General features: G+C 46.9%; 1 protein-coding gene across 18 annotated transcripts in view; it reads right to left on the bottom strand.

The window, feature by feature from the left end:
* NR1H3 (nuclear receptor subfamily 1 group H member 3) overlaps positions 1-25,557 on the bottom strand; it is a 61,917-nt gene that overhangs the window by 8,513 nt on the left and 27,847 nt on the right. For 15 of the 18 annotated variants that reach the window (XM_073348256.2, XM_073348257.2, XM_073348263.2 and 12 more), the window contains 5 exons: positions 20,421-20,662; positions 18,953-19,219; positions 11,299-11,507; positions 10,773-10,952; positions 10,213-10,312 (listed from right to left, as the gene is read on the bottom strand). In XM_073348256.2, the coding sequence (XP_073204357.1) occupies positions 10,213-10,312; positions 10,773-10,952; positions 11,299-11,507; positions 18,953-19,219; positions 20,421-20,538 (874 nt within the window). In that variant the 5' untranslated portion in view covers positions 20,539-20,662. Of the gene's footprint in view, positions 1-10,212; positions 10,313-10,772; positions 10,953-11,298; positions 11,508-18,952; positions 19,362-20,420; positions 20,663-25,557 lie in introns of those variants that run through there. The other 3 variants (XM_073348266.1, XM_073348252.1, XM_078853299.1) reach the window with 3 other exon arrangements.

The raw sequence follows: 25,557 nt of genomic DNA, 5'->3' as shown, positions 1-25,557 counted from the left end.
ATAGGGTCTGCAATGTTCATCTAGTCCAGCCCCCAGTCAAGATGCAGGATTTATTGTGTCTAAACCATCAAAGACAGATGGCTATCCTTCCTTCTTTTGAAAAGGAAGTAAAGGAGCTTCCATAACCTCCTGAGACAGTCTGTTCCATTAGGAAGTTTTTTCCTGAAATTTAATCTAAATCTACTATACTATAGTCTGAACCCATTGCCTCTTGGCCTGCCCTCTGTCATAAAAGAGAACAACTTTTCTCCATCTTTTTATGGCAGTCCTTCAAATATCTGAAGACTGCTTTCATATCTCCTCTTTTCCAAACTGAACATACCCAGGTCCTTCAGCCTTTGCTCATATGGCTGCATTCCATCCCTTTAATCATCTTTGTCACTCACCCCTGTATCCTTTCCAGGTTTTCTACCTCCTTTCTATATATCGGTGACCAAAACTGGACACAGTACTCCAGCTGAGCCCTAACCAGTGCCAAGTAGAGTGGTAGTATCGCCTCCCATGGCATGCCTCTGGTAATGCAACCTAAAATTGCATTTGCATGGTTTGTGGGTGCATGGGTGGGGTATGGTTTTGTTTTGTTTAATCTCAACAGCAGCATAGGATTGCTGACTCCTGTTGAAGTTGTGGTGCACCACAACTCCCAGACCCTTCTCAGCAGTGCTGCTGCCAAGCCAGTTTTCCCCCATTCTCTATTTGTACATTTGTTTTTTCTTCCCTAAATGTAGCAGCTCACATTTATTTGTTGAATTTCATTTTGGAGGCTGTAGCCCAGTTCTCCAATTTATCAGGATCCCTCTGAGTTTTAGCTATCCTCCTACATATTGACCACACCCCCTAGCTTTGTCATCTGCAAACTCTATTAGTATGTTCTCTGTACCCTCTTCCCCTTCCCCATGTGATGGAGCCAGCTTCCTGCTGTGTCTAGTCTATTGGGAGTGGTTGTAAATGCCCTAATGCATTTACATTAGGTGGGGGTATCCCTGCCTCCTAACCAAATCTATCTGGCCTGCCCTGCTCTGCACAGCTCCCCAGAAGTGGCCAGCATGTCCCTACAGCTCATAGAGAGAGAGAAGGCCTGGGGGCCTCTGTGTGCTGCCCCTGCCATGAGCACCAGCTCTGCAGCTCCCATTGGCCAGGAACCACAGCCAATGGGAGCTGCAGGGGCAGTGCCTGGAGCCAGCTGCACTGGCCACTGCAGAAGTCAGAGGTCAGGGAATCTGTGACACACACAGCCTTAATTATTGCCAGTAGTTCTGAGATTTCTTCAGCTAATTCTTTCAGTACTCTCGGGTGAATAGCATTTGGCCCCACTGATTTGAACTCATTCAAATTGGTCAGAATATATGACATGTTTACTTATCCTGATCTGCATCCCTTCCCCTCGATTGTCTATGGTAACTTCTCTAGTCATCCAGTCACATCTTTTCTGTGAGAAGACTGAAGCAAAGAAGGCATTGAGCAGCTCTCCTTTCCTATCATTAACACTTTTTTTAAATGAGTCATCAGCATGGATGCATGTCCTCTGGAATGGTGGTTGAAGCATGAAGGGACATATGAATCTTTAGTGCATCTGGCATGTAAATATCTTGCGATGCTGGCTACAACAGTGCCATGTGAACCTGTTCTCACTTTCAGGTGACAATGTAAAGAAGTGGGCAGCATTATTTTCTGCAAATGTAAACGAATTTGTCTGAGAGACTGGCTGAGCAAGAAATAGGACTGAGTGGACTTGTAGGCTCTAAAGTTTTACATTGTTTTTGAGTGCAGTTATTTTTTGTGCATAATTCTACATTTGTAAGTTCAATATCCATGATAAAGAGACTGTAGTACAGTACTTGTATTTTTCAATTCACCTAATACTACTTTTTGTTTTTTACAGTGCAGATATTTGTAATAAATATAAAGTGAGCACTGTGCACTTTGCATTTTGTGGTATAATTGAAATCAACAAACTTAAATGTAGAAAACATCCAAATATATTTAAATAGTATTCTATTGTTTAATTGCACAATTCTTTCAATCACTTGACAGCCCTAATTCTATCCAATCATGATCAGTTCCCAATCACCTTCACATTTTCAACTAATTCAGCCCTGTTGGTCAAAACCAGATCCAAAATGGATGACCCCCTAGTTGTTTCCTCACTTTCTGAATCCGAAAGCTGTCCCCTATGCATGCTAAGAATTTGCAGGATGTACAGTAACTCCTTGCTTAACAATACAAATAATAAATACAGTAACTCCTCACTTAATGTTGTAGTTATGTTCCTGAAAAATGCTACTTTAAGCAAAACAATGTTAAGCCAATCCAATTTCCCCAAAAGAATTAATGTAAAGGGGGGGAGGTTTAGGTTCCAGGGAAATTTTTTTCACCGGACAAGACTATATTTTACACACACACACACACACACACACACACACACACACACACACAGTTTTAAACAATTTAATGTACATAGCAATGATTGTGAAGCTTGGTTGAGGGAGTGGAATCAGAGGGTGGGATATTTCCCAGTGAATGCCTTACTGCTAAATGATGAACTAGCACTTGGCTGAGCCCTCAAGGATTAACACAGTGTTAATGTAGCCTCACACTCCACAAGGCAGCACAAATGGAGGGACGAGACACAGCATGACAGAGACAGACTCACAATGTGTGAGAGAGATGCGCATTGCTCCTTTAAGTACACTGACCCCACTGTAAGTACACTGCCTTTTAAAGTAGATCAGCAAATTGAGGCAGCAGCTGCTGCTAGCAGCCTCCCTCCAGTGTGAGCCCTGTCATGTCTGTCCCCACCTGCTCTGTGGAGATGGGGGCAGGAGTATGGGGAGGGGATACCCTGACATCAGCACCCCTCTTTTCCCCTTCCCCTGCACAGCAAGCAGGAGGCTCCCAAGAGCAGGGCCAGATTAACCTTTTGTGGGCCCCCACAGAGGTAACTGAGCATGGTGCAGGGATGTCAGTCCTCAGAGAGAGGGGCCTGCATGCTGGGACCCCTCAGGACCCATTTGCCTGGAGGGGCCCAGGCAAGCCCCCTACACTGTCAGACACACACACCTGGCGGAGACTGGCCAGGCTTGTGCACCAGTCCCAGGCAGCTCATCTTCGGGAAGATAGGTGGGGCCTACAGGTGGTGGGGAGCAGAGATGAGCCAGAGGTGCACCAGGGGGCAGAGATGAGCCCTCAGCCTGAGGAGCAAGAGATGGGTGGTGGGGAGACAGCAGGCTAGCACGGTCTCAGGATGCAGTGCAAGCGGAGCAGGCCATGGCCCCTTCTGAACATGGGCCTGGCTCCATGGAGCCACTGGCACCATTGTAAACCTAGCACTGCCCAGGAGCAGCTCCAAGGCAGGAGCAGCACAGGGTATTAGGGGAAGGGACAGCTGAACTGCCCAGCAATTGATAGCCTGCTGGGTGGCTGCCACAGAGGGAATTTATGGAAGCTGATAGGGGTTTGCTGGTCCACCCTGGTTCAAAGCCCCTACAGGCTGCTCTTTCTGCAAGCAGTGGACAAAGCAGGCTGCTGCCAAACAACATTATAAGGGAGCATTGTACAACTTCAAGGGAGCATGTTCCCTAATTGATCAGCCACAAAACAACATTAATCGGGACGATGTTAAGTGAGGAGTTATTGTATTAAGCTTTCACCGCAATTTCAACAGTGGGATTCCCCACCGTATGCAGGGCTGATTGCACAAGCCGCAGCTGTCAGCGGCTGCTCTTAGCCCTGGATAGTCAACAGCAGAAAAGTAATGGACCTTATTACTGCAAATAATTATAATTATCCATTATTTTCTGCAATTTCCACCCCTCCCATGGCTTATCCACAAGTTTGTCCAAAAATTGTGGCTATCATCCTGAAGTTCAAGTAGGGTCTTAAAGATACAGCAATAGATCCCTAGGCATTCTCAGTGAATGATGATACCTCAGTCCACTCTTGTCTTATTTCACTGAACAAAGTTTATGGAACTGATCCCTCAGGACTCCACAAGGAAATGGGATCAGGGTTGATGAGTAATTTCCCATCACTCCCAAAAGGAATAACTGGAGTTGTTAAAATAATTCCATCCACACGAGAGTTAGTAACCACAATATGATTAAATTTAACATTGCCAAAGGATGCTGAAGAATTTACCAAAAACTTACCATAGTGCCACTCACTTTTAGAAAGTGAGATTTAAAAAATAGAAACTTGAACCAAGTAAGTCAAACAGGCCCTAAAGCCAAAATGAAGAAATTAAAATCCTTAGACTAAGTGGCCACTCAAGTGGCCAAGTTCAAGAGCTTATTCCAGCCACTCAGCCTCTGAAAATGGAAATCCAACCCAAATAAAGTCAATAGAAAGGAACAAACTACCATAAGTAACATGGAAATGAGGCCTAATATCTGCTGGGCCATCAGGGAATGATGGGAACAACTGCAGTGCCTAAGGTGACTGCAGAGAAACTAGATTTCTCCACATTAGTCTTCACCAAGGAAGGAAGGAACCCTTGGATCTACCCTTTCCAAGTAATAAAAATGAGGCACATTCAAAGACTGAGGTATCAAAAATGAACTAGAATAAAACATCAACAGACTAGAAGGCAGAGTGGGATTAATGCACTAGGCCTAGGTGTGATGTTATTGACATGAACTGTGACCATATAGATCATTGTTGCAGCCAAGGTCCTGTAGTGGCTGCAAATCTTGTACAAAGGAGGTCAAGTAAGGTGTCTATGAAAAGGTTATGATTTGCTGGTTATGATTATGCTATCTGTATGCATGTATCATTTTTGTATTTAAAGTTAAGTATTGGCTCTATACTATCTGTATTTCAAACTTGTGCTATACTTCTGGGTGACACCCCAGACAGTTTGGCATCAGCACTGCCTAGCCTGCTTGATGGCCCATTAAGGACCATCAGCTATACAACTGACCCACTGAGAGATGGCAGATACACCTTATGATTCAGCAAGGCATGCAGGGACATGCCGATGGAGAGAACTCGGAGGCTTTCAAGCCATGTTCCTTGAAACAAAGGAAGAACAGGCCGCATGACAAGAGACTATAAAAGGCAGCTGCATCTCCTCCATCTTGTCTTCAATCTTGCTTCTGACGTCTGGAGGAACTGTGCTTGAAACTGAAGCTCTGAAAAAGGACTAAACGACTCATCCAGGCTGGGATGTTTGTACTACAGAAACTTGACTGATTTAAATCAGCAGTAATCCCAACAAGCCTGAACTAAGAACTTTGCAACTGTTGTATGTATTTGATTCCATTTAACCAATTTTAACTCTCATCTATATTTTTTTTATGAATAAACCTTTAGATTTTAGATTCTAAAGGATTGGCAACAGCGGGATTTGTGGGTAACATCTGACTTGCATATTGACCTGGGTGTGGGACTTGGTCCTTTGGGATCGGGAGAACCTTTTTTCTTTTACTGGGGTATTGGTTTTCATAACCATTCATCCCCATAAGGAGCGGTGCTGGTGGTGATACTGGGAAACTGGAGTGTCTAAGGGAATTGCTTGTAAGAATTCTAGTTAGCCAGTGGGGTAAAACCGAAGTCCTCTCTGTTTGGCTGGTTTGGAGTGCAAAGGACCCCCAGCCTTGGGCTGTGACTGCCCTGCTCTAAGCAATTTGTCCTGAATTGATACTCCCAGTAGTGTCCCACCAAGGGCCGCTTTGTTACAGTGGTGTAGTTCCTAGCTTGTGGAGTTACATTACAGGATCAGAATCTCAGCTTTCATTTAAAAAGTTTCAAGCCCTCATGGTTTCAAGCGAAAGCTTGATAACATGCACTGAATGCAGCTCATGTCCACCTGAATGTTCAAACAGCCGGAAAAAAATAACTCCAAGAGGTATGAACTAGAATTCGAGTGTGTCTACAAAATACTAGATAAAGAGTGTGCCAGCTGATGAAACTGACCTCCTCTTTCAAATCACCCTTTGTCAAAGTCCCTCACAAGACATTGTAACGGAAACTGACACATGCGGAGAAAGGCAAAGTTTTATGTCATGGCTCAAACTGGCTAAGATACAGAAAACAAAGAATAGGAATAAATAGGTCCTAACAAAGCTAGACAAACACCCAATGGCAGATGACATGCCTTGTTGACAAATCCAAGTTGGAAATAATTATCTGAACTACTTATACACACTGCTGGATTCACTGTGAACAGGTCCATGAAGATCTTTGCTCAGTGTGCAACAGTCAAAAATAAACAAATGTTTGGTTGCATAAGGAATGGAATAGAAAGTAATGCTGAAATTATTATAATAGCTTTTTTATAAATCACTGGCACACCCTCACCTAGAATACTAGAATTCCATTCTAGTTCTATACAAACGTGATCATGTTGGTATAAATAGGGGTTCCACTGCAGGCAGGTTGGAGTGAAGTGATGAGGGGTTTTTTTTTGCACTTAGCACCAAATGCAAAAATAGTGGTCATTCTAACTGCATTTGGCAGTGAGTTCCATTGTTTCAGTCCAGCTCAGATGAAGGTTAGTCTTCCGCAAGCACAAGTTTCATGCTATCTGACAAGGTTTTTGTTCTAGTTGAACATATCTGGTGTGGGGAGGTTGTGGTCATGGAGGGACAGAGAGAATCTCTCAGGTAACGAGGCTGATCCCATTCAGACAAGATTGGGGGAGTGGGGGAGATGAGTTTTTTCTAATTTAAATTAAATACAGGTTAATTTTTTAAAAATAAACCTGTAATTTAAAATTAAATGTAAAATTGACAACCTATGGGAGGGCATAAACGTATTATCTACTAAATTCCTTTAAACTAAATACAAAGCAGTAACTTGAGACCATTACTCCTTGTCTCAAGTTGCAGTGGGGGAGATTTAGGTTGGATATTAGGAAAAACTTTTTCACTAGGAGGGTGGTGAAACACTGGAATGCGTTACCTACGGAGGTGGTGGAATCTTCTTCTTTAGAAGTTTTTAAGGTTAGGCTTGACAAAGCCCTGGCTGGGATGTTTAGTTGAGGATTGGTCCTGCTTTGAGCAGGGGGTTGGACTAGATGACCTCCTGAGGTCCCTTCCAACCCTGATATTCTATGATTATACGAAAGCAGTACATATTTGCTACCAAGTTTTAAAGAAAGTCAGATTACTGATTTGGTGGTAAGAACCCAGAACCAGAGTTTGTTGAATGCTAAACCAGCTTTTGACAGCAGTAACGACTTCTGCAAATATAAAGAGAATATTTTCTTCACTTCAATTTATTCTGTTCAATGACCAGTTAAAATTCAAAATTTAAGAAATCAATTGGCAGTTGAAAAAGTAGGAAAGTTTGTTTTTCTCTTCCAATCTATGAATAAAAACTAGGTGTGAGAGGACGAAATCTACTAGTTCTAAAATCTTGAAGGACTTCGTGACCAGTAATAATTATTTCAATTCACTAACTACAGATTTAATACTTCCTTTGTTTAATTAGTTTTTAAATGCAGAACATGTTTCGATAAACTTTGATACTTTTCCTTATTTCCAGCATACTTAAGGTCATTAAATTTAATAAACTAAATTTAAAATTAGTTTTTTTGTGTACCTGTAATTGAATTTGAATTTCCATCCAAATAGACCTTGACAAAAATCACAAGTAAAAAATTAATAATCACCTAGTAAATAAGAAATGCATCTTGCACCATTTTTTAAAAAAATTAAAAATGTAAAAATTAAGAATATGAATAAATGTAACTTATTTTTATAATATATGTTTACATAGCATATAGCAGTAGTTCTCAACCAGGGGGCCCCATGAGCAAGTTTCAGGGGGTCCGCCAAGCAGGACCAGAGTTAGACTTGCAGGGGCCCAGGACAGAAAGCCAAAGCCCCACTGCATGGGGCTGAAGCCTGGGGCCCTGAGCCCCACCACCTCGGGCTGAAGCATAAGCCTGAGCAACTGGGGCATGGGGCCCTGGGCAATTGCCCTGCTTGCTACCCCTTAATGCCAACCCTGGCTTTTATATGCAGAAAACCAGTTGTTGTGGCACAGGTGGGCAGAGGAGTTTTTAGAGCATGTGGGGGGTGGGGGAGGAGGCTCAGAAAGAAAAAGGTTGAGAACCCCTGGCTTAGTGTATCCCTTGGGTTAGTAAGGAGAAGCACCAAATTTAATGTAAAGGCTATATTTAGTTGCAAATCAACTTCTTTGCAATAACTACAATGTACAACTGCAAAACATGATTAAAATCTATTATTTAAATCAAGGTTTCCTGCTTGCATATATAAATCATATCCAAAATTGATTTAAATCAATCAACCGTGCACATAGGGCTTTGAAAATCAGAACGTCAGAACTCAGTTTTATTGGGGTGTCAGTGCAGAGAGTGCATACCGGGGTGATCTGTTCCTGGCAACCTGTATTGCTGAGCAGAATCGCTGCTATATTCTGAATTGGCTAGAGATTTTTCAGAGCATGCATCTTTATTGGTAGACATAAAGGATTGCAGTACTTAAGCCCCATGGACCACTGTCTCCAGAGCTGAGTCCTACAGGATTAGGCATAATCTTCTGGCCATAAGCAAATAAAGTGGTATGTTGGAGGGCACTTGGTGGGGGAGAGATTTGCCACTATAGATATTCAAGCAACAGGACTCCCATTGTAGTCCATAGGAGATGATTCCATTGAGCAATACCTTCTCTGACAGGGAAAAAGTAGTCTGAAAATCAGGAAAGTTTTCCTAATTTCACTCCGCTATTTTTCTGTAATTGCCAGGGGAGGAAATGGATGAAGGGCAGTGAGGAAGCTACAGAAGAAGGGCAAGAGTTGAAGTCCTCAATATTGCTTTTAGGGGGTAAGTTTAAGGACCATCTTATTCAGAACCCTTCAGGAGCAGGACCTGCTAACTTTTTTAGTCTGGTCATCATGTACATGGATAGGATTATAGAAAACATCATAAAATCCATCTCTGACAGGATGCTGATGATGACCTGTTTACAAAGACTCTCAGTGAATCTGCAAGCACTATAGTTTGCCCCTGGTAAACTAGCAGGAGCCCTCATGGATGAGTCAAATCAAAATCCCCAGAACCAACAGTCTTGGGGAGCACCCCAAGAGCATAAAGGGAAATTCTTACTGAAGGGTGAACTTCCACATATGGGCCTCAGCAACAGGCACAAGTTAAAGGCAGATACTCCTGGGATACAAAATCAGGGGATGGACAGCTGAAGCCTGACTTTTCAGAAATGATTAGCACTCTCAGCTCCTATTGGCTTCAACTGGAGTTAATGATGCTCAGCATTTCTGAAATACCCAGCCTTTAGAGTATTTGAAACCACAGAGTAACAATGACAGTTCTATAGTACTTTGCACCTCACACGGGTTTCCTAATGTGTCAAACTGAACCACGAGCTACTGCATAACGTTCACTTCACCACCATCACTGTATAGCCATCCTAGTGTCACCTCTCCTACAGCTCCCAACCTGAGTCAATACAACACAGAATGTTCAAACATACTAGCCCTACCAAGGCCATGTTAACTGTATCTCCCAGCGAGGTCTCCATGAGACACACAAGCATTGTGCAGCACAGCAGCCTCACACTCCAACAACCTAGCACCAGTTTCAGATAATAAGGGAGACCATTACCCTACGTTCCCTAGTCCTGTCCTCTCCCCCATGCCCTCCCCACTGCCCCCCTCCCCCTTACCTGGATAATCAAGCCCCAGAGAAGATGCTGTGAACAGCTCACTGGCAGGTAAGTAATATGGATTTCCAAGCAGTCACAGCAGCATTCATTAGGTTTCTGAATCTCCAACTCTGAATCACCACAGATGCCCTCTATGCAGTGACCATTAACAACAATGCATGCCCTAAACCCCCCTTCTCAAACAGAGTAAGGCAGCTGAAACCATATAACCTAGAAAGAGTTGAGGAAAAAAGCCCCTCTCATTATTCTCTGGGGACAGTGGAGACAGGTGACCCTGTCTCCTACATTTCCCAATATGGGGCTGGAAGGGGCTAGGAAATCATTAAAGTTCGGCATCCAAGTTTCCTCTACAATCTTTGGGTCTAATACCTGAACTGAACTGCGACTGCATATTAAGAGAGAACTGAGGTCCCAGCAGCGCATTGCCAAGTTCCTGTTCCCAACCATCTACACCTCACCTAAACCCTGTACCTGAGTCCAGAAGCCTGCATTGCAAAGGGCGGGACAGCATGGGACAGAGGGGAGAAAGGAAAAACCTATCTGCTGCACCAGCTGGGCTTCAGCTCACCTGCTTTGGCAAAGTCATCCCGATTATAGCTCAGGTCCTTCAGAAAGGTGATGCTTTCAGTCTCTGGATTGTAGCGCCGGGATGTCTCCAACAGCATCACCTAAAACATACAGAGCCGGGGGGGGGAACGGGGGGGACGACGACGATGGGACGGGACGGGACACTCAGAGCTTGACTGTGAATCCAGCAAAAATGTTACAGAAGCTACAGCTTGTCCTGGAGCATCAATGTAGAAAAGTCACCACCATCCTGTAGCCCTCTAAATTATAGAGTAAATCCTGCCCCATCCTCAGCAGTGCCTTCTGCAGAGATAGGCTGCACCTGGAGTAGCTGGGAGCTCTCCCCAGCCAGCACTCTTGCCCCATTCCCTACTGTATCCCATGCTTGGAGAGGATGGCACTGGAAAAGTGTTTCCATATCTGAGGTTCCTTCCATCTCTCCTCCCCAGGGCGACTGCTCAAACCTGGCCCAGTGTAAGCCAAAGGAGAAAAAATCCAATCCATTCACCAGAGAACCATACTTCTGGTATGGTGTCAATGGTGATGTGGCTGGATTCTTACCTCTATGGTGGATGTCTTCAGCAGAGCAATCTGATCTTCTCTGGTGAGCTCCAGGAAGCCAGGCAGCTGTTTGGCAAAGTCCACAATCTCTTGCACAGAGATGATTGCAAGCTCAGTGAAATGAGCAAAACGCTGCTGTCGTGCCTCACGGTTATGAGGGTCTGGAGCTTGAGGCCATGGCTGGGAGACAAGAGACACAAATGGCGAGAGGGGATAGTGAAAGAAAGGAATAAAGAAAAACAATCCCCCAGCCCTCTACCTTGACACCCCCACATACAATTAGCGCATGTCCCCCATCCCTGTGACACCCCTAAATTTAGCAATTAACCCCCCAATCCCCACACTTCCCACCCTTAGCACACGTTCCCTGCCCCATGCTACTCCTCCGTAAACATAGTCCAGGGCCCCCAGGTCGTGCCCCCTACACTCAGAGCAGAGCCCTCCTGTGCTGCGCCCCTACACTTAGCACATAACCCCAGCCTCCCCTTTCCCTGTATATTTTGGAGTCTGCCCTTTGAGCCTGTACCGTCACTTTGAGCCTGTCTGTGAATGAGCGCTGGTTACACTGCTGCTGAGCTGCCACAAGCTTTTCTATCATGCCCAACTGCTCAGGTGTCAGTTTATAGGGGGTGTTGGGCGGAGATGGGGGGTTCGGGCGCACAACCACTGTCCGAGCCTGATCATCCTCCTGTTTCTTGAGCTTCTTCAGCCGGATCTGCTCTTCAGACAAAACACCTAAAAGGGGGAGACAGAAGAGGCTGCAGTGAGAGAGCAAGCAGTGGTGCCAGAAGCAAGGGGCACACAGTGGACTCAACTGCCAGATACAGGGAAACACAGTGGACACACCCGGGGCAAAGATGACAGCTGCCTTTCTGTGCCAGAATGCACTCCTGAATGCACCCAGAATTCACACCCTACACGCAACTTTGTACAAAATATGCCTTGTAAGGTATCCTTTGAAAACTTGCTTCTCAATATCCTCATGGTGAAATGTAGGTAGCAAAATTATATGTAAAGTCATGATTTCCCCCAAATGATGTTGGTGGCATATGTTCAAACCCACATAGCCCAGATTAGGTAGAACTGGTCAAGCAGGTCTTAAACAAAGAAATGTGTGTTTACCTCAGTTTACATAAAAGGTGTAAACAGGATCCACAGACAGCAAGAGGGGGAAGACAGGAGACAAGGAAAATCTACATTTCAGCAAAACAGAGGTGAGAAGTAACAACATGCAACCTCTTTCACCCCCAGACACCATGTTGCTGCCTTTCCTGTTTGAATGAATGTTAACTATGGATAACACTCAGGAAAATACACTTCAAAGGGTAACTAAACTGTAAAAGTGAAAGGCAAAAACACCCAAGTTATTTCCCCCTGTCCATCTCTCTTTTCCGTCTAAGAAGACAAAGGAAACAGCCTATGGACTTTGGGACCAGCTCTTGGCCTGAGGGTTTGATCAGCAACATACTGAAAACATGTGGTAAGGGACTTCACCTTGAACCAAGTCTCATTTGTTAAGTTTAGAAAGTGTTTTATCTTTATTTTTCTTGTAACCATTTTTTACTTCAATGCTTCATTACTTGTACTCACTTAAAATCTCTCTCTTTGTAGTTGAATGAACTTGTTTTATTCTTTAATTAAAACTAATCCAGAGTAGTGAATTGTTTGGGTAACTCCATTTAAGGGAGCAGATGTTGATCCCCTTACAGAGGCAATGGACCTAATATATCTGGACTATCCAGGAGAGGGTTGGTCAGTACAGATCACACGCTTTTGGGGGAAAATCTGTGACTGGGAATGTGTTGGGGTCACCCTGCAAGTATTAACAAAGGCTGCTGGAAGCCAGAGTGCAGCTGATGTTTGCTGACAGACTACTGGAGTCGGAGCTGCTGGACCAGGGCTATGGCTACACACAGACACTCAGGATATGACCTGCATGCTGTTTGTGAGGAGCCCAATTTGGAAGCTACCGCACCAAAGCATTGTGAGGCACCCCAGGTTGCAGGGCAAGTGATGACACAGATCCTCACTGGTCTGGACTGCACCCTAAAATATCATACATGAAATCATAGGACTGGAAGGGACTTTGAGAGGTCATCTAGTCCAGTCCCCTATACTCAAGGCAGGACTAAGTATTATCTAGACCATCCCTGACAGGTTTTTGGAGATTTTTAAGAGCAGGTTAGACAATGACAGAGATTCCACAACTTCCCTAGGCAATTTATTCCAGTGTTTAACCACCCTGACAGGAAACTATTTCCTAATGTCCAATCTAAACCACCCTTGCTGCAATTTAAGCCCATTGCTTCTTGTCCTATCCTAACAAGAACAATTTTCTCCCTCCTCCTTATACCCTTTTATGTACTTGAAAACTGTTATGTCCCCTCTCAGTCTTCTCTTTCCCAGATTAAACAAACTCAATTTTTTCAGTCCTCCCTCATAGGTCATGTTTTCTAGACCTTTAATCATTTTTGTTGCTCTTCTCTGAACTTTCTCCAATTTATCCACATCTTCCCTGAAATGTGGCATCCAGAACTGGACACAATACTCCATCTGAGGCCTAATCAGCATGGAGTAGAATAGAAGGATTACTTCTTGTCTTCCTTACAACACACCTGCTGATACATCCCAGAATGATGTTTTTTTTTTTTTTTGCAACAATGTTACACTGTTGACTCATATTTTGCTTCTGATCCACTATGACCCTCAATTCCCCTTCTGCAGTCCTAGGCCTAGGCAGTCATTTCCTATTTTGTATGTGTGCAACTGATTGCTCCTTCCTAAGTGGAGTACTTTCCATTTGTCCTTACTGAATTTCATCCTATTTACTTCAGACCATTTCTCCAGTTTGTCCATATCATTTTCAATTTTAATCCTATTCTCCAAAGCACCTGCAACCCCTCTCAGCTTGGTATCGTTCACAAACTTTATAAGTGTTCTCTCTATGCCATTATCTAAATCATTGATGAAGATATTGAACAGAACCAGACCCAGAACTGATCCCTGTGGGACCCCATTCGTTATGCCCTTCCAGCTTGACTGTGAACCATTGTTAACTACGCTCTAGGAACAGTTTTCTAACAAGTTCTGCACCCACCTCATAATAAATCCATCTAGGTTGTATTTCCCTAATTTGTTTATGACACGGTCATGCAAGACAGTATCAAAAGACTTACTAAAGTCAAGAAATACTGCATCTACGGCTTTCCCCCATCCACAAGGCTTGTTACCCTGTCAAAGAAAGCTATTAGGTTGGTTTGACACAATCTGTTCTTGACAAATCCACACTGATTGTTACTTATCACTTTATTATCTTCTGGATGTTTGCAAACTGATTGCTCAATTATTTGCTCCATTATCTTTCCAGGTACTGAAATTATGCTGACTGGTCTATAATTTCCCAGGTTGTCCTTGTTCCCGTTTTTATAGATAGGCACTATATTTGCCCTTTTCTATCTCTCCTGTCTTCCATGACTTTTTGAAGATTATCACTAATGGCTCAGACCTCTCCTCAGTAAGTTCCTTGAGGATTCTAGGATGTATTTCATCAGGCCCTGTGACCTGAAGACGTCTAACTTGTCTAAATAATTTTTAACTTGTTCTTTCCCTATTTTAGCCTCTGATCCTACCTCATTTTCACTGGCATTTACTATGTTAGATGACCAATCACTACTAAACTTTTTAGTGAAAACTGAATGAAAAATATAATTTAGCACATCTGCCATTTCCACATTTTCTATTATTGTCATCATCCCCGCATTGAATAATGGGTCTACCCTATTCTTGATCTTTATGTTGCTTCTAATGTATTTGTAGACTGTTTTCTTGTTACCCTTTATTAGGGTGACCAGACAGCAAATGTGAAAAATCGGGACAGGGTGGGGGGTAATAGGAGCCCATATAAGAAAAACACCCAAAAATCAGGACTGTCCCTATAAAATCGGGACATCTGGTCACCCTACCCTTTATGTCTCTAGATAGTTTAATCTCATTTTGTGCCTTGGCCTTTCTAATTTTGTCCTTATATACTTGTGGTATTTGTTTATATTCATCCTTTGTAATTTGACCTAGTTTTTGAGTTTCAGATCACTGAAGATCTCCTGGTTAAGTCAAGGTGATCTCTTGCCATACTTCCATCTTTCCCACGCAGTGGGATAGTTTGCTCTTGTGCCCTTAATAATGTCTCTTTGAAAAACTGTCAACTCTCTTGACCCTTAGACTTCCTTTCCATGGGATCTTACTTACCAACTCCCTAAGTTTGCTAATAGGTATATTTTCATGTATGTGATACAGGTTGTAGGCGATGGTAGAAAACATCCATTTGTATCTGTTCTCAGTTTTGGTTTGTTCCACTGCCTATTTCTTATAGTTCTGTCCTGCCAAAGGATCCATGCATTCATCATGAAGGACAGGGCCTATGCCTTGCTACACCTTTGCACAATCCATGCAGATGCCATGGCAGGGGCTCACCAGCTTCCCCATGAGCTACTGTCCAATATATTCTGGAATCCATTACTACAAGCACTGTCCTATTTGGGTGGCTGTGCATTCGGGGATGGGGGAGGGGGAGGCTGGATTTTATTATTGCTTTTTCTTGTTTTGATTTTGCTTTATAAGTAGTTTGTATCTGTGTTTCCCTAAAGAATCCAGAGACAGGAGTGGAATGGGCCCAAGTTTGGCAGGACAGTGCAGATGATGGGAGGAGATGCAGCCTAGTTATTTCCCGCAACACAACAAGTAAGTGTTGAACCACTAGGAAGTGATCTGGGATTTACTTGCAGAATGTGAGTGAGATGTAGGGACAGGAATAGTTTTGCTGTGTTTTTGCTGTGTCCCTTCTCCTGCTCTCACGAGTATGAGTGATGGTGTTGAGGCAGAATCCAAATGGCTACACCAATCCCCAGTGCAGTATATATATTGATTTAGAGCATGGCTCTGTGTGCTATGGCTCACTGTGTATCCTTTTTCACTGCTCTGCGCTTTGGGGTGTGGGGAAGGGGGAAACCAGACAAGCTGAGTACCAACTGAGTTTCTCTTGAGCCTACATGTCCTACAAGGTGGCTTGACATATGACAGAGCTAGTTCTCTGAGCTGTCACTGAAAGGTGGGCAGGAGCACTGAGGGACTGTAGCAGGTAGACTGAGCTCCCGGTCTACACTAGCACTGCAACAGAGCAGAGCAACCCAGTGTAGGAAGTAAAATTGAGTGCCAGAACTGGGCATGTGTAAGTGCAGTTGCAACGGTGTGGCAATATTTGTGCACTTGTTACAACTTGTGTGTGTGGATGCAACGTGTGTGACAAGCATGGCAAGTGCTTGCAATAATGCTGACTATGCAGATAGCATAATGACACTTCACACACTCAGAATCACAAGGCAGTCAGCTTGCCAAGAACTTCATTGGTGTGTGGGCAGCTGTGCCTCTGAAGGTTATTTTTAAATTGTTTCAGAGTAAACAGTCCCCTTTCCCAGCCACGTAGATACCAGGCAGCATGGCCACTATATGCACTGGCAGCATCAATATCTCCACTAACAGCCTCACCGCTCTGGCATAGTCCACAATGACTCTACGTCCCCACAAGTGTTTCTGCACCCACGCTGCTCCCGCATGCCTCCCTCCCCTGCACCCACGCTGCTCCCGCATGCCTCCCTCCCCTGCACTCACACTGCTCCCGCATGCCTCCCTCCCCTGCACTCACACTGCTCCCGCATGCCTCCCTCCCCTGCACTCACGCTGCTCCCGCATGCCTCCCTCCCCTGCACCCACACTGCTCCCGCATGCCTCCCTCCCCTGCACTCACACTGCTCCCGCATGCCTCCCTCCCCTGCACTCACACTGCTCCCGCATGCCTCCCTCCCCTGCACTCACACTGCTCCCGCATGCCTCCCTCCCCTGCACTCACACTGCTCCCGCATGCCTCCCTCCCCTGCACTCACGCTGCTCCCGCATGCCTCCCTCCCCTGCACCCACACTGCTCCCGCATGCCTCCCTCCCCTGCACCCACACTGCTCCCGCATGCCTCCCTCCCCTGCACTCACACTGCTCCCGCATGCCTCCCTCCCCTGCACTCACACTGCTCCCGCATGCCTCCCTCCCCTGCACTCACACTGCTCCCGCATGCCTCCCTCCCCTGCACTCACACTGCTCCCGCATGCCTCCCTCCCCTGCACTCACACTGCTCCCGCATGCCTCCCTCCCCTGCACTCACACTGCTCCCGCATGCCTCCCTCCCCTGCACTCACGCTGCTCCCGCATGCCTCCCTCCCCTGCACTCACACTGCTCCCGCATGCCTCCCTCCCCTGCACTCACACTGCTCCCGCATGCCTCCCTCCCCTGCACTCACACTGCTCCCGCATGCCTCCCTCCCCTGCACTCACACTGCTCCCGCATGCCTCCCTCCCCTGCACTCACACTGCTCCCGCATGCCTCCCTCCCCTGCACCCACACTGCTCCCGCATGCCTCCCTCCCCTGCACTCACACTGCTCCCGCATGCCTCCCTCCCCTGCACCCACGCTGCTCCCGCATGCCTCCCTCCCCTGCACCCACGCTGCTCCCGCATGCCTCCCTCCCCTGCACCCACGCTGCTCCCGCATGCCTCCCTCCCCTGCACCCACGCTGCTCCCGCATGCCTCCCTCCCCTGCACTCACGCTGCTCCCGCATGCCTCCCTCCCCTGCACTCACACTGCTCCCGCATGCCTCCCTCCCCTGCACTCACGCTGCTCCCGCATGCCTCCCTCCCCTGCACTCACACTGCTCCCGCATGCCTCCCTCCCCTGCACTCACACTGCTCCCGCATGCCTCCCTCCCCTGCACTCACACTGCTCCCGCATGCCTCCCTCCCCTGCACTCACACTGCTCCCGCATGCCTCCCTCCCCTGCACTCACACTGCTCCCGCATGCCTCCCTCCCCTGCACTCACACTGCTCCCGCATGCCTCCCTCCCCTGCACTCACACTGCTCCCGCATGCCTCCCTCCCCTGCACTCACACTGCTCCCGCATGCCTCCCTCCCCTGCACTCACACTGCTCCCGCATGCCTCCCTCCCCTGCACTCACACTGCTCCCGCATGCCTCCCTCCCCTGCACCCACACTGCTCCCGCATGCCTCCCTCCCCTGCACCCACGCTGCTCCCGCATGCCTCCCTCCCCTGCACCCACGCTGCTCCCGCATGCCTCCCTCCCCTGCACCCACGCTGCTCCCGCATGCCTCCCTCCCCTGCACCCACGCTGCTCCCGCATGCCTCCCTCCCCTGCACCCACGCTGCTCCCGCATGCCTCCCTCCCCTGCACCCACGCTGCTCCCGCATGCCTCCCTCCCCTGCACCCACGCTGCTCCCGCATGCCTCCCTCCCCTGCACCCACACTGCTCCCGCATGCCTCCCTCCCCTGCACCCACACTGCTCCCGCATGCCTCCCTCCCCTGCACCCACACTGCTCCCGCATGCCTCCCTCCCCTGCACCCACACTGCTCCCGCATGCCTCCCTCCCCTGCACTCACACTGCTCCCGCATGCCTCCCTCCCCTGCACCCACGCTGCTCCCGCATGCCTCCCTCCCCTGCACCCACGCTGCTCCCGCATGCCTCCCTCCCCTGCACTCACGCTGCTCCCGCATGCCTCCCTCCCCTGCACTCACGCTGCTCCCGCATGCCTCCCTCCCCTGCACTCACACTGCTCCCGCATGCCTCCCTCCCCTGCACTCACACTGCTCCCGCATGCCTCCCTCCCCTGCACTCACACTGCTCCCGCATGCCTCCCTCCCCTGCACTCACACTGCTCCCGCATGCCTCCCTCCCCTGCACTCACACTGCTCCCGCATGCCTCCCTCCCCTGCACTCACACTGCTCCCGCATGCCTCCCTCCCCTGCACTCACACTGCTCCCGCATGCCTCCCTCCCCTGCACTCACGCTGCTCCCGCATGCCTCCCTCCCCTGCACTCACGCTGCTCCCGCATGCCTCCCTCCCCTGCACTCACGCTGCTCCCGCATGCCTCCCTCCCCTGCACTCACGCTGCTCCCGCATGCCTCCCTCCCCTGCACTCACGCTGCTCCCGCATGCCTCCCTCCCCTGCACTCACGCTGCTCCCGCATGCCTCCCTCCCCTGCACTCACACTGCTCCCGCATGCCTCCCTCCCCTGCACTCACACTGCTCCCGCATGCCTCCCTCCCCTGCACTCACACTGCTCCCGCATGCCTGCCTCCTGGCACTTGCGCAGCCGGCACTCCTGGCACTTGCGGCGCATGTACATGTCCATCTCACACTTGCCACCATTCTTGCAGACATACTGGGCACCCTTGATGACGCTGCGGCGGAAGAAGCCCTTACAGCCCTCGCAACTCAGCACATTGTAGTGGAAGCCTGAGGCCTTGTCCCCACATACACTGCACACTTCATTCCCCAGCATCTTGGGGGCTGGACCCTTCTTCCGCTTCAGGGGTAGATGTTCTACAGAGATGGAAAAAGAGGAAGGATAAGATAAGTGGAGGCTGTGAATAGGCCAAGACAACCCGTTCCCTAGAAAAGCCAGTGCCCTAGCGCAAATCCACTCCCACCCATGGCGGCACAGGTACATCCTGGGGATTAGAGTCAGTTTCAGCCCAGATCTCTCCCACTATCCATCTGGATGAGAACTCCTTCTCTTACCTAGAGCTACTAGAAATGTCAACTGCTGCCCAAACCTGAGCACAACACTGCTCCCATTTTTATGCCACATTTCAGACTTTTGGGGGATGGGAATGGGGAGAGGCAGCCCCTGCTGCTTCCAGCCCCAAGAGTTAGATGTGTTCAAACTAGATACCCTTTTTCACTTTCACCTCTCTGTAAGTCTGACAAGGTGGGAGTGACCTTCAGTGGCATATGAAAGAGCTGCAAAGAGGAGAAGTCCAAATCTAAAGCCAAATCCCAGACTGTACAGAAAATCTATTTTTTAAAAATTTGTCTCCGGTGCTCTCACTTCCACTCAGCACCCTCTCCCCTGCCCCCTGAGGCAACAATGTGCAACGCTATACAAAGGTGTTTGCAGAGCAAGACTTCAGCACTTCATTACCTCAATGGCACTCAAACCCCATTGAGAGGATACTGAAATATGGCTCAGCAGCCCAAGAGTCACAGGAAAAGAGGGGCTGAAATGAGGGTGCTATGGAAAACGCAGACTAAAGCAGACAACACCCATGAAGGGAAGCCTTGGAGAACCAGCCAAGAGGGCAAATACTGCTGAAGTGGGGGCCACATGGCACTAATTCAACTAATCCTTGGATTCCTGAAGTGTTCTCTTCTTCTACCTCCTGCATATACCTCCCCATGCAAGAACCCTTGCATCCACTCCTAAATCCCAAGATCTCCCATGACTGACAGAAGTCCGTCTTTTTTATTCCCTGTGGGCTCAGCCACTAGACAGAGGACAACATCACATGCACATATACACACAAAGCCAGTACATTACAGCACATCTGTTGTCACCATTTACATGCTGGAGAACCCCATCCTTCCCCCCACCAACTGACAACTCTTCTTCTATTTCCTTATCCCATCAAGTGCCCTGCATGTAATGGATCAAACCCTAGGATTTTGCTAAGCAGGCATTATGTATGTGATTCAGTGAGCACACCACCTTCACAGTGTGTGGATGTCACAAGGACTGCCTTACCTGCATGCTCGGGGGGGATCTCCGAGCCATGGAAGAGTGAAAAACCTTCCTCCTCCATTTCAAATACACTTGCCACCCTTTTCCCATGATCCTGTGCAGCAAGCTGTGTGGGACCCATGGGGTACACTGGCAAGACTCACTATCATTTCATCTCTGTAGCATGGTTACTGCTGTGTGTAAGGCTGCAGAAGTCTTCAAGGCTGTTAGGTTCTCTCTGCTGTTTAAAAACTGACTGGAGATGCCTGTGGAGAAAAACAGACGCATAAGAGGAGAGAATTTTATTTCAGGGGCTACCAATCCAGCTATACTTTGAGGCCTTGCTCCATCATTCAACAAAGAGACGATCAGCCTTGTTATTTATGTTTATTTCCTTAAAACCCTATGTGAATGTGATGAAAGTTACAAGATTTAGCAGATCCTGGAGAACGAATCCTCTGTTTATCCCCAGAATATCTACCACTGCAGGACAAGCTTTCTCTATCACACAGATCACCACTGAACCTCAGCCCTGACCTGCAGGGATATCCCCAAGTCTGTGAGAGGGATATTCCAATCTCCACATCCTTTGTCCTGTGTTGAACCTGCCAGTAAGGTGCTGCTAATCAGTGCCAGCAATGATGGATTTTGTGATGTGCCTTGAGGAGCTCACATTATAAAGAATGGAAGGTCTTTACAATTAAACTACAAGAAAATCTTCATTGTGATACTAACAGCTGCCCTGTGCTGTGCTCAGGATCAATGTCATTTAAAGCAATGGCTCTCAACCTTTTGTACCCCTTTCAGGAGTCTGATTTGTCTTGCGTACCCCAAGTTTCACCTCACTTAAAAACTACTTGCTTACAAAATCAGACATAAAAATACACAAACGTGTCACAGCCCACTATGACTGAAAAAGTGTTTACTTTCTCATTTTTACCATATCATTATACAGTAAATCAATTGGAATATAAATATTGTTCTTACATTTCAGTATATAGAGCAATAGAAACAAGTCATCATCTGTATGAAATTTTAGTTTGTACTGACTTCACTAGTAGTTCTTAGGTAGCCTGTTGTAAAACTAGACAAGTTGATGTGCCCCCTGGAAGACCTCTGCGTACCCCTGGGGGTACAAGTACCCTGGCTGAGAACCACTGATTTAGAGCACAGGTACGAACTATAGCAGGAGATAAAACTCCTACATCAGATCTATGGAAAATGGCTATAATCCTTCTTCAGGCAAATGCATTCACCGTCAAAGATGCCATCTAAAGGGCTCCCCTCTCAGACACTTGGGAAACACAAAGTCCACATCCATTGTTTAAGTCCACTGCAAGAGCAGAACATCAGTCTACAGCCATATTGAGAAAAAGACCTAGTCAAATTCCTCAAAGGCTCTCATCTATACAAAGAGTTGGACCAGTTTAACTAGACTAAGTTTAAATCAGTCTAGTTAAACCATTGCAAACTCCTAATGTAGACCTACCTAAACTGGTTTAATATTCATTTATCAGTTTAGCTTAATTCAGCAATTTACCAGTGCAAGCTTAAGGATTACAGCAGTTTTAAGTCCATCTATATTAAGGGTTTGTACCAATTTGACTGGACAGATTTAAAATCTATCTAATATTTAGTTCAACTAATGCAGCTTTTCAAGTATAGACAATCCAAAGACTACTGCAATGTCCCCAGTGGAACCAACAAGTATAAATTGAGACATATGATTGAGTCTACTGGACACCTGCCTGGTTCCATTATATTCTGCCAGATAACAAATACAGGAGATTTAATGCCCACAGGCCATATTAAAACATGATCTGTGTAGACAACGCCTTAGCCTTGATAGGGACAATAGAAGGAGTAGAGAGTCCCTCTCCCTTTGGTGCACATATTCATTAGTCCCTGAGCGACTGGAGAAATAGATACTCCAGCAGAAATACAACGGCAGCAAAAGGGAAACCCATGAACTGGCAGAAAGAATAAAAAATCCCCACATGCAGGATAGTGAGCTAATGTATCTGGGTTTGGGGAAATGCAAGAAGGCTCCCAGTGCCTTTATGCCCAAAGGCACAAAGTGGATAGTTACAGCTGGCTTGAAAACCACGCCGATGTAAATGCTGTAGTGAACAGAATGAGGATGGGGATGGGATCTGGAGATGAATAAACCCCACACCCACTGTTTGTTCTTACTCCCACATTTGCTCTGTATTGGCACAGCTGTGAGCAGCACGTCCAGGCATGTTTGGGTGTGACAGGCAGAGAGCTGAGTATACTTGCCCTGAGGGTAGATTCTGCTGAGCACACCATTGTTCATGAATTTAAAATTATGGGGAAGATTCATTCAAAAAAATATTAATTATTTTAAAGAATTACCCTATAGACCACAGCAGCTCTGTGAATATTACTAGAGGAAGGGGCCAGTTCTGCAACTGAAGAACTGAATGACTGCTTGGGCTCCTGTTACTTTCGATGATTAAGCATTCCAGTGCAGCCAGCCTATGTATGCTACGAAATAGGGAAGAAGACCAGACACCCAGAACCAAAGAGGAGGACAGGGATATCTGCCTGGTGAAATTTCCAAAGTGAAATGTCTTCAATGTGCAAACAGGGCCAACACATATAACAAGAGCGGAACTAGCTGTTGGCTGGGTATTTCGAGCCCAAAGAGACAGAAGAGACACGACGCTTCAGTTTCTGACAGAAGAGACACGACGCTCCCTGTCTGTGCATGAGTAGTCTGCAGTTATCCATAGGAAGGGGGAACAGAGGATGCCTAACTTTCCCAGTGTAAGGAGGCCGGGGACAGCTGGGAGCAGAGATACTCCAGAGAAGCCTTCCCCAAAGCACTGCATTTTCCTTTTACATGAATTCAGTAGCAGCTTCAAGCTGATGGTGTTTGACCTAAATGCAAGCCATAACATCTGTGTAGTGGGTGGGGAGACTGAGTCAGCAGGACCTTCCAGGGCAGCTAGGGTGGCTATAGCAGAGCAGCCCTGGCAGTGGACCATCAGAGGTGACAGGGAGAGGGGAAGCCTGTGCAACAGAGTAATGGGGGCTGATTTTCATTTTCAATTTTTTTAAAGTATCTTTTCTAATTCCCCTCTCTCTCTCATTAGGCTGGAATCTCTGTGTGCTCACCCTGAACACAAATAAATTATTGTCTTCATGCTACGAAACCAACTCAAGCGTCCCCATTCCATGCACTAACAGTAGGTCAGAGTCAGAGAGATGGCTACTTGCCTCCCACCTTAACACAGGTCTAGGCAAATCCTACCGAAAGCTGGACTTCTCCTGGTGACTTGTAGGGTGCATAGATGTCACAGGAGACAACATAAAGATTTAGGGCTAAGTTTCCAAAGGGTTGAAGTTCCACCTCCCTTTTGTACCAGCAATCGGGTAGTTAAGAATTGTAAGTGCCCAGATTTGCACCTAAAATTCAATTACAAATGTAAAACAGTGATGCTAATTGAACCTGCAAAAGGAAAACTTAACCTTCCTGATACAGCCTGTGGTGCTGCCCCACCTGTTGGTCCCAATTCCTGGTGCCAGTTCTGAAAACCAGAGCTGGCAAAATGATAAAACAGGGCAACCTCTCACTCCCAAATGCAGCATCTGGAACAGAGAACTCCACTGAGTGCAGTCTCCAAGGAGGAAGTCAATCTAGGTGAAAGGCTGGGGGAAGCAGTTCTCCCACAAACTGTCATTCATGTCTCAGATCAAGGCGCCAAGCACTTCCGAGATGTGCTGGCACCAGCTTCTTCCCCCTCTCTTCCCCCCCACCCCTCCTGGAGACAGCTGAACAACTCAGAGACCGAAAGTCCCAAGTTCAGCACTTTGGTAACCCTTGTGTTTCAAACTGTAGGCAAAATACCCATAAACTATCATGATACAAGCCACAGCATTCAGCCTTGTCCGCTGCAGTGAGTGCTCCCACCCTCATTCCCACAGAACCCCTGCAGCCAGCATTCCCACTCCCACGGCAAGGGCTCCACTCCTGTCTCACACAAAAACTCTCTATACAGCCAGGGCTCTTATCTGTTCCTCCACAGGGACTAACCCCCACAGCCTGAGCTCCCACCCCATCCAACAGGCAACAGTCCCATTCCAATTCCCAAGAGAACTTCCCCTCCATTCATTCTGGAAATCTTCCATCTGATCAGTAATCAACAGTCACAGCTGCCTGGAATATGTCTAAATTCTGTCCCCTAGCTACAAAAGATACAAGTAAAGGAGATGACCTTGCATAGAGTGCAGTTTGTGCACAATAAGCCAAGTAGCCCAGAAGTAGTCACAATGACTTCTACCCTGCTAGGTATGACTGCCTTTCTCTCACCCCCAATCCCACTAACTCCCTTGGCCTTCCTGGAAGGACCAATGCATTCTGGGAGAAGCCCTGAGCCTCAGGTGCCACAAGCCTTCCTCAGAAAATACAAATCAGCTTTTTACATACAGTCCCTGTTCCAGGCATGTGTTCCCCTAAAGAGAGCCTAGGAAAAGTGTGCTGTAGACCACAGAAGGAATGAGAGACAAGAGCCAGCAAGAGTTGGAACAGCCTCTTCCTCCCCCAGTAACAGATGCTCAGAGGACATGCTGAAGCCTTTTAGGAAGTTTGTGAAAATTTGTGGGGTGGTACAAAACATGGGATGCTGACCAGAACACGATGTCACTGCAGCATTAGCCAGCCACCTGCTGAAAGAATGGGTGTGCATGTGTGTGACGGAGGGATTGCGCCTGTATGCCTGGGGCATATATGTGAAACCATCCATATGACTGTTAGCATAAATATGCCTGTATGCTTCTCACCTGTGTGCACTCCCGTGTGCATGGACACTCTCTGTCAGAGAAACTGTACTTGTGTGTGCGTCCATGTGTTAATGTGACTGTGCTCACAAACACATGTCTCCCCATATGTGTCAGTGGAATTATGCCTTTATGCATACTCCTGTATAACAGCACAGGAGCCTTTGTGAATATGACCAAGTGAACAAGTGCATTTGATAGACAGTCCTAGGTTTCAAATGTAGATACTTAAGACATGTGCCCAAATTTTGTATTTAGGCTCCTAAATGGGTTCAAACTTGTAAAATACACATTTGGGCATCAAAGAGCCAATTTGATCCTCTCTTTGAAAGCTGGGCCCACAGTATCCCACAAAAAG

The sequence above is a fragment of the Lepidochelys kempii genome, chromosome 6, assembly GCF_965140285.1.
Source record: "Lepidochelys kempii isolate rLepKem1 chromosome 6, rLepKem1.hap1, whole genome shotgun sequence".
In the NCBI taxonomy this organism is placed as follows: Eukaryota; Metazoa; Chordata; order Testudines; family Cheloniidae; genus Lepidochelys; species Lepidochelys kempii.
This window is presented reverse-complemented; position numbering and strand designations above follow the sequence as displayed.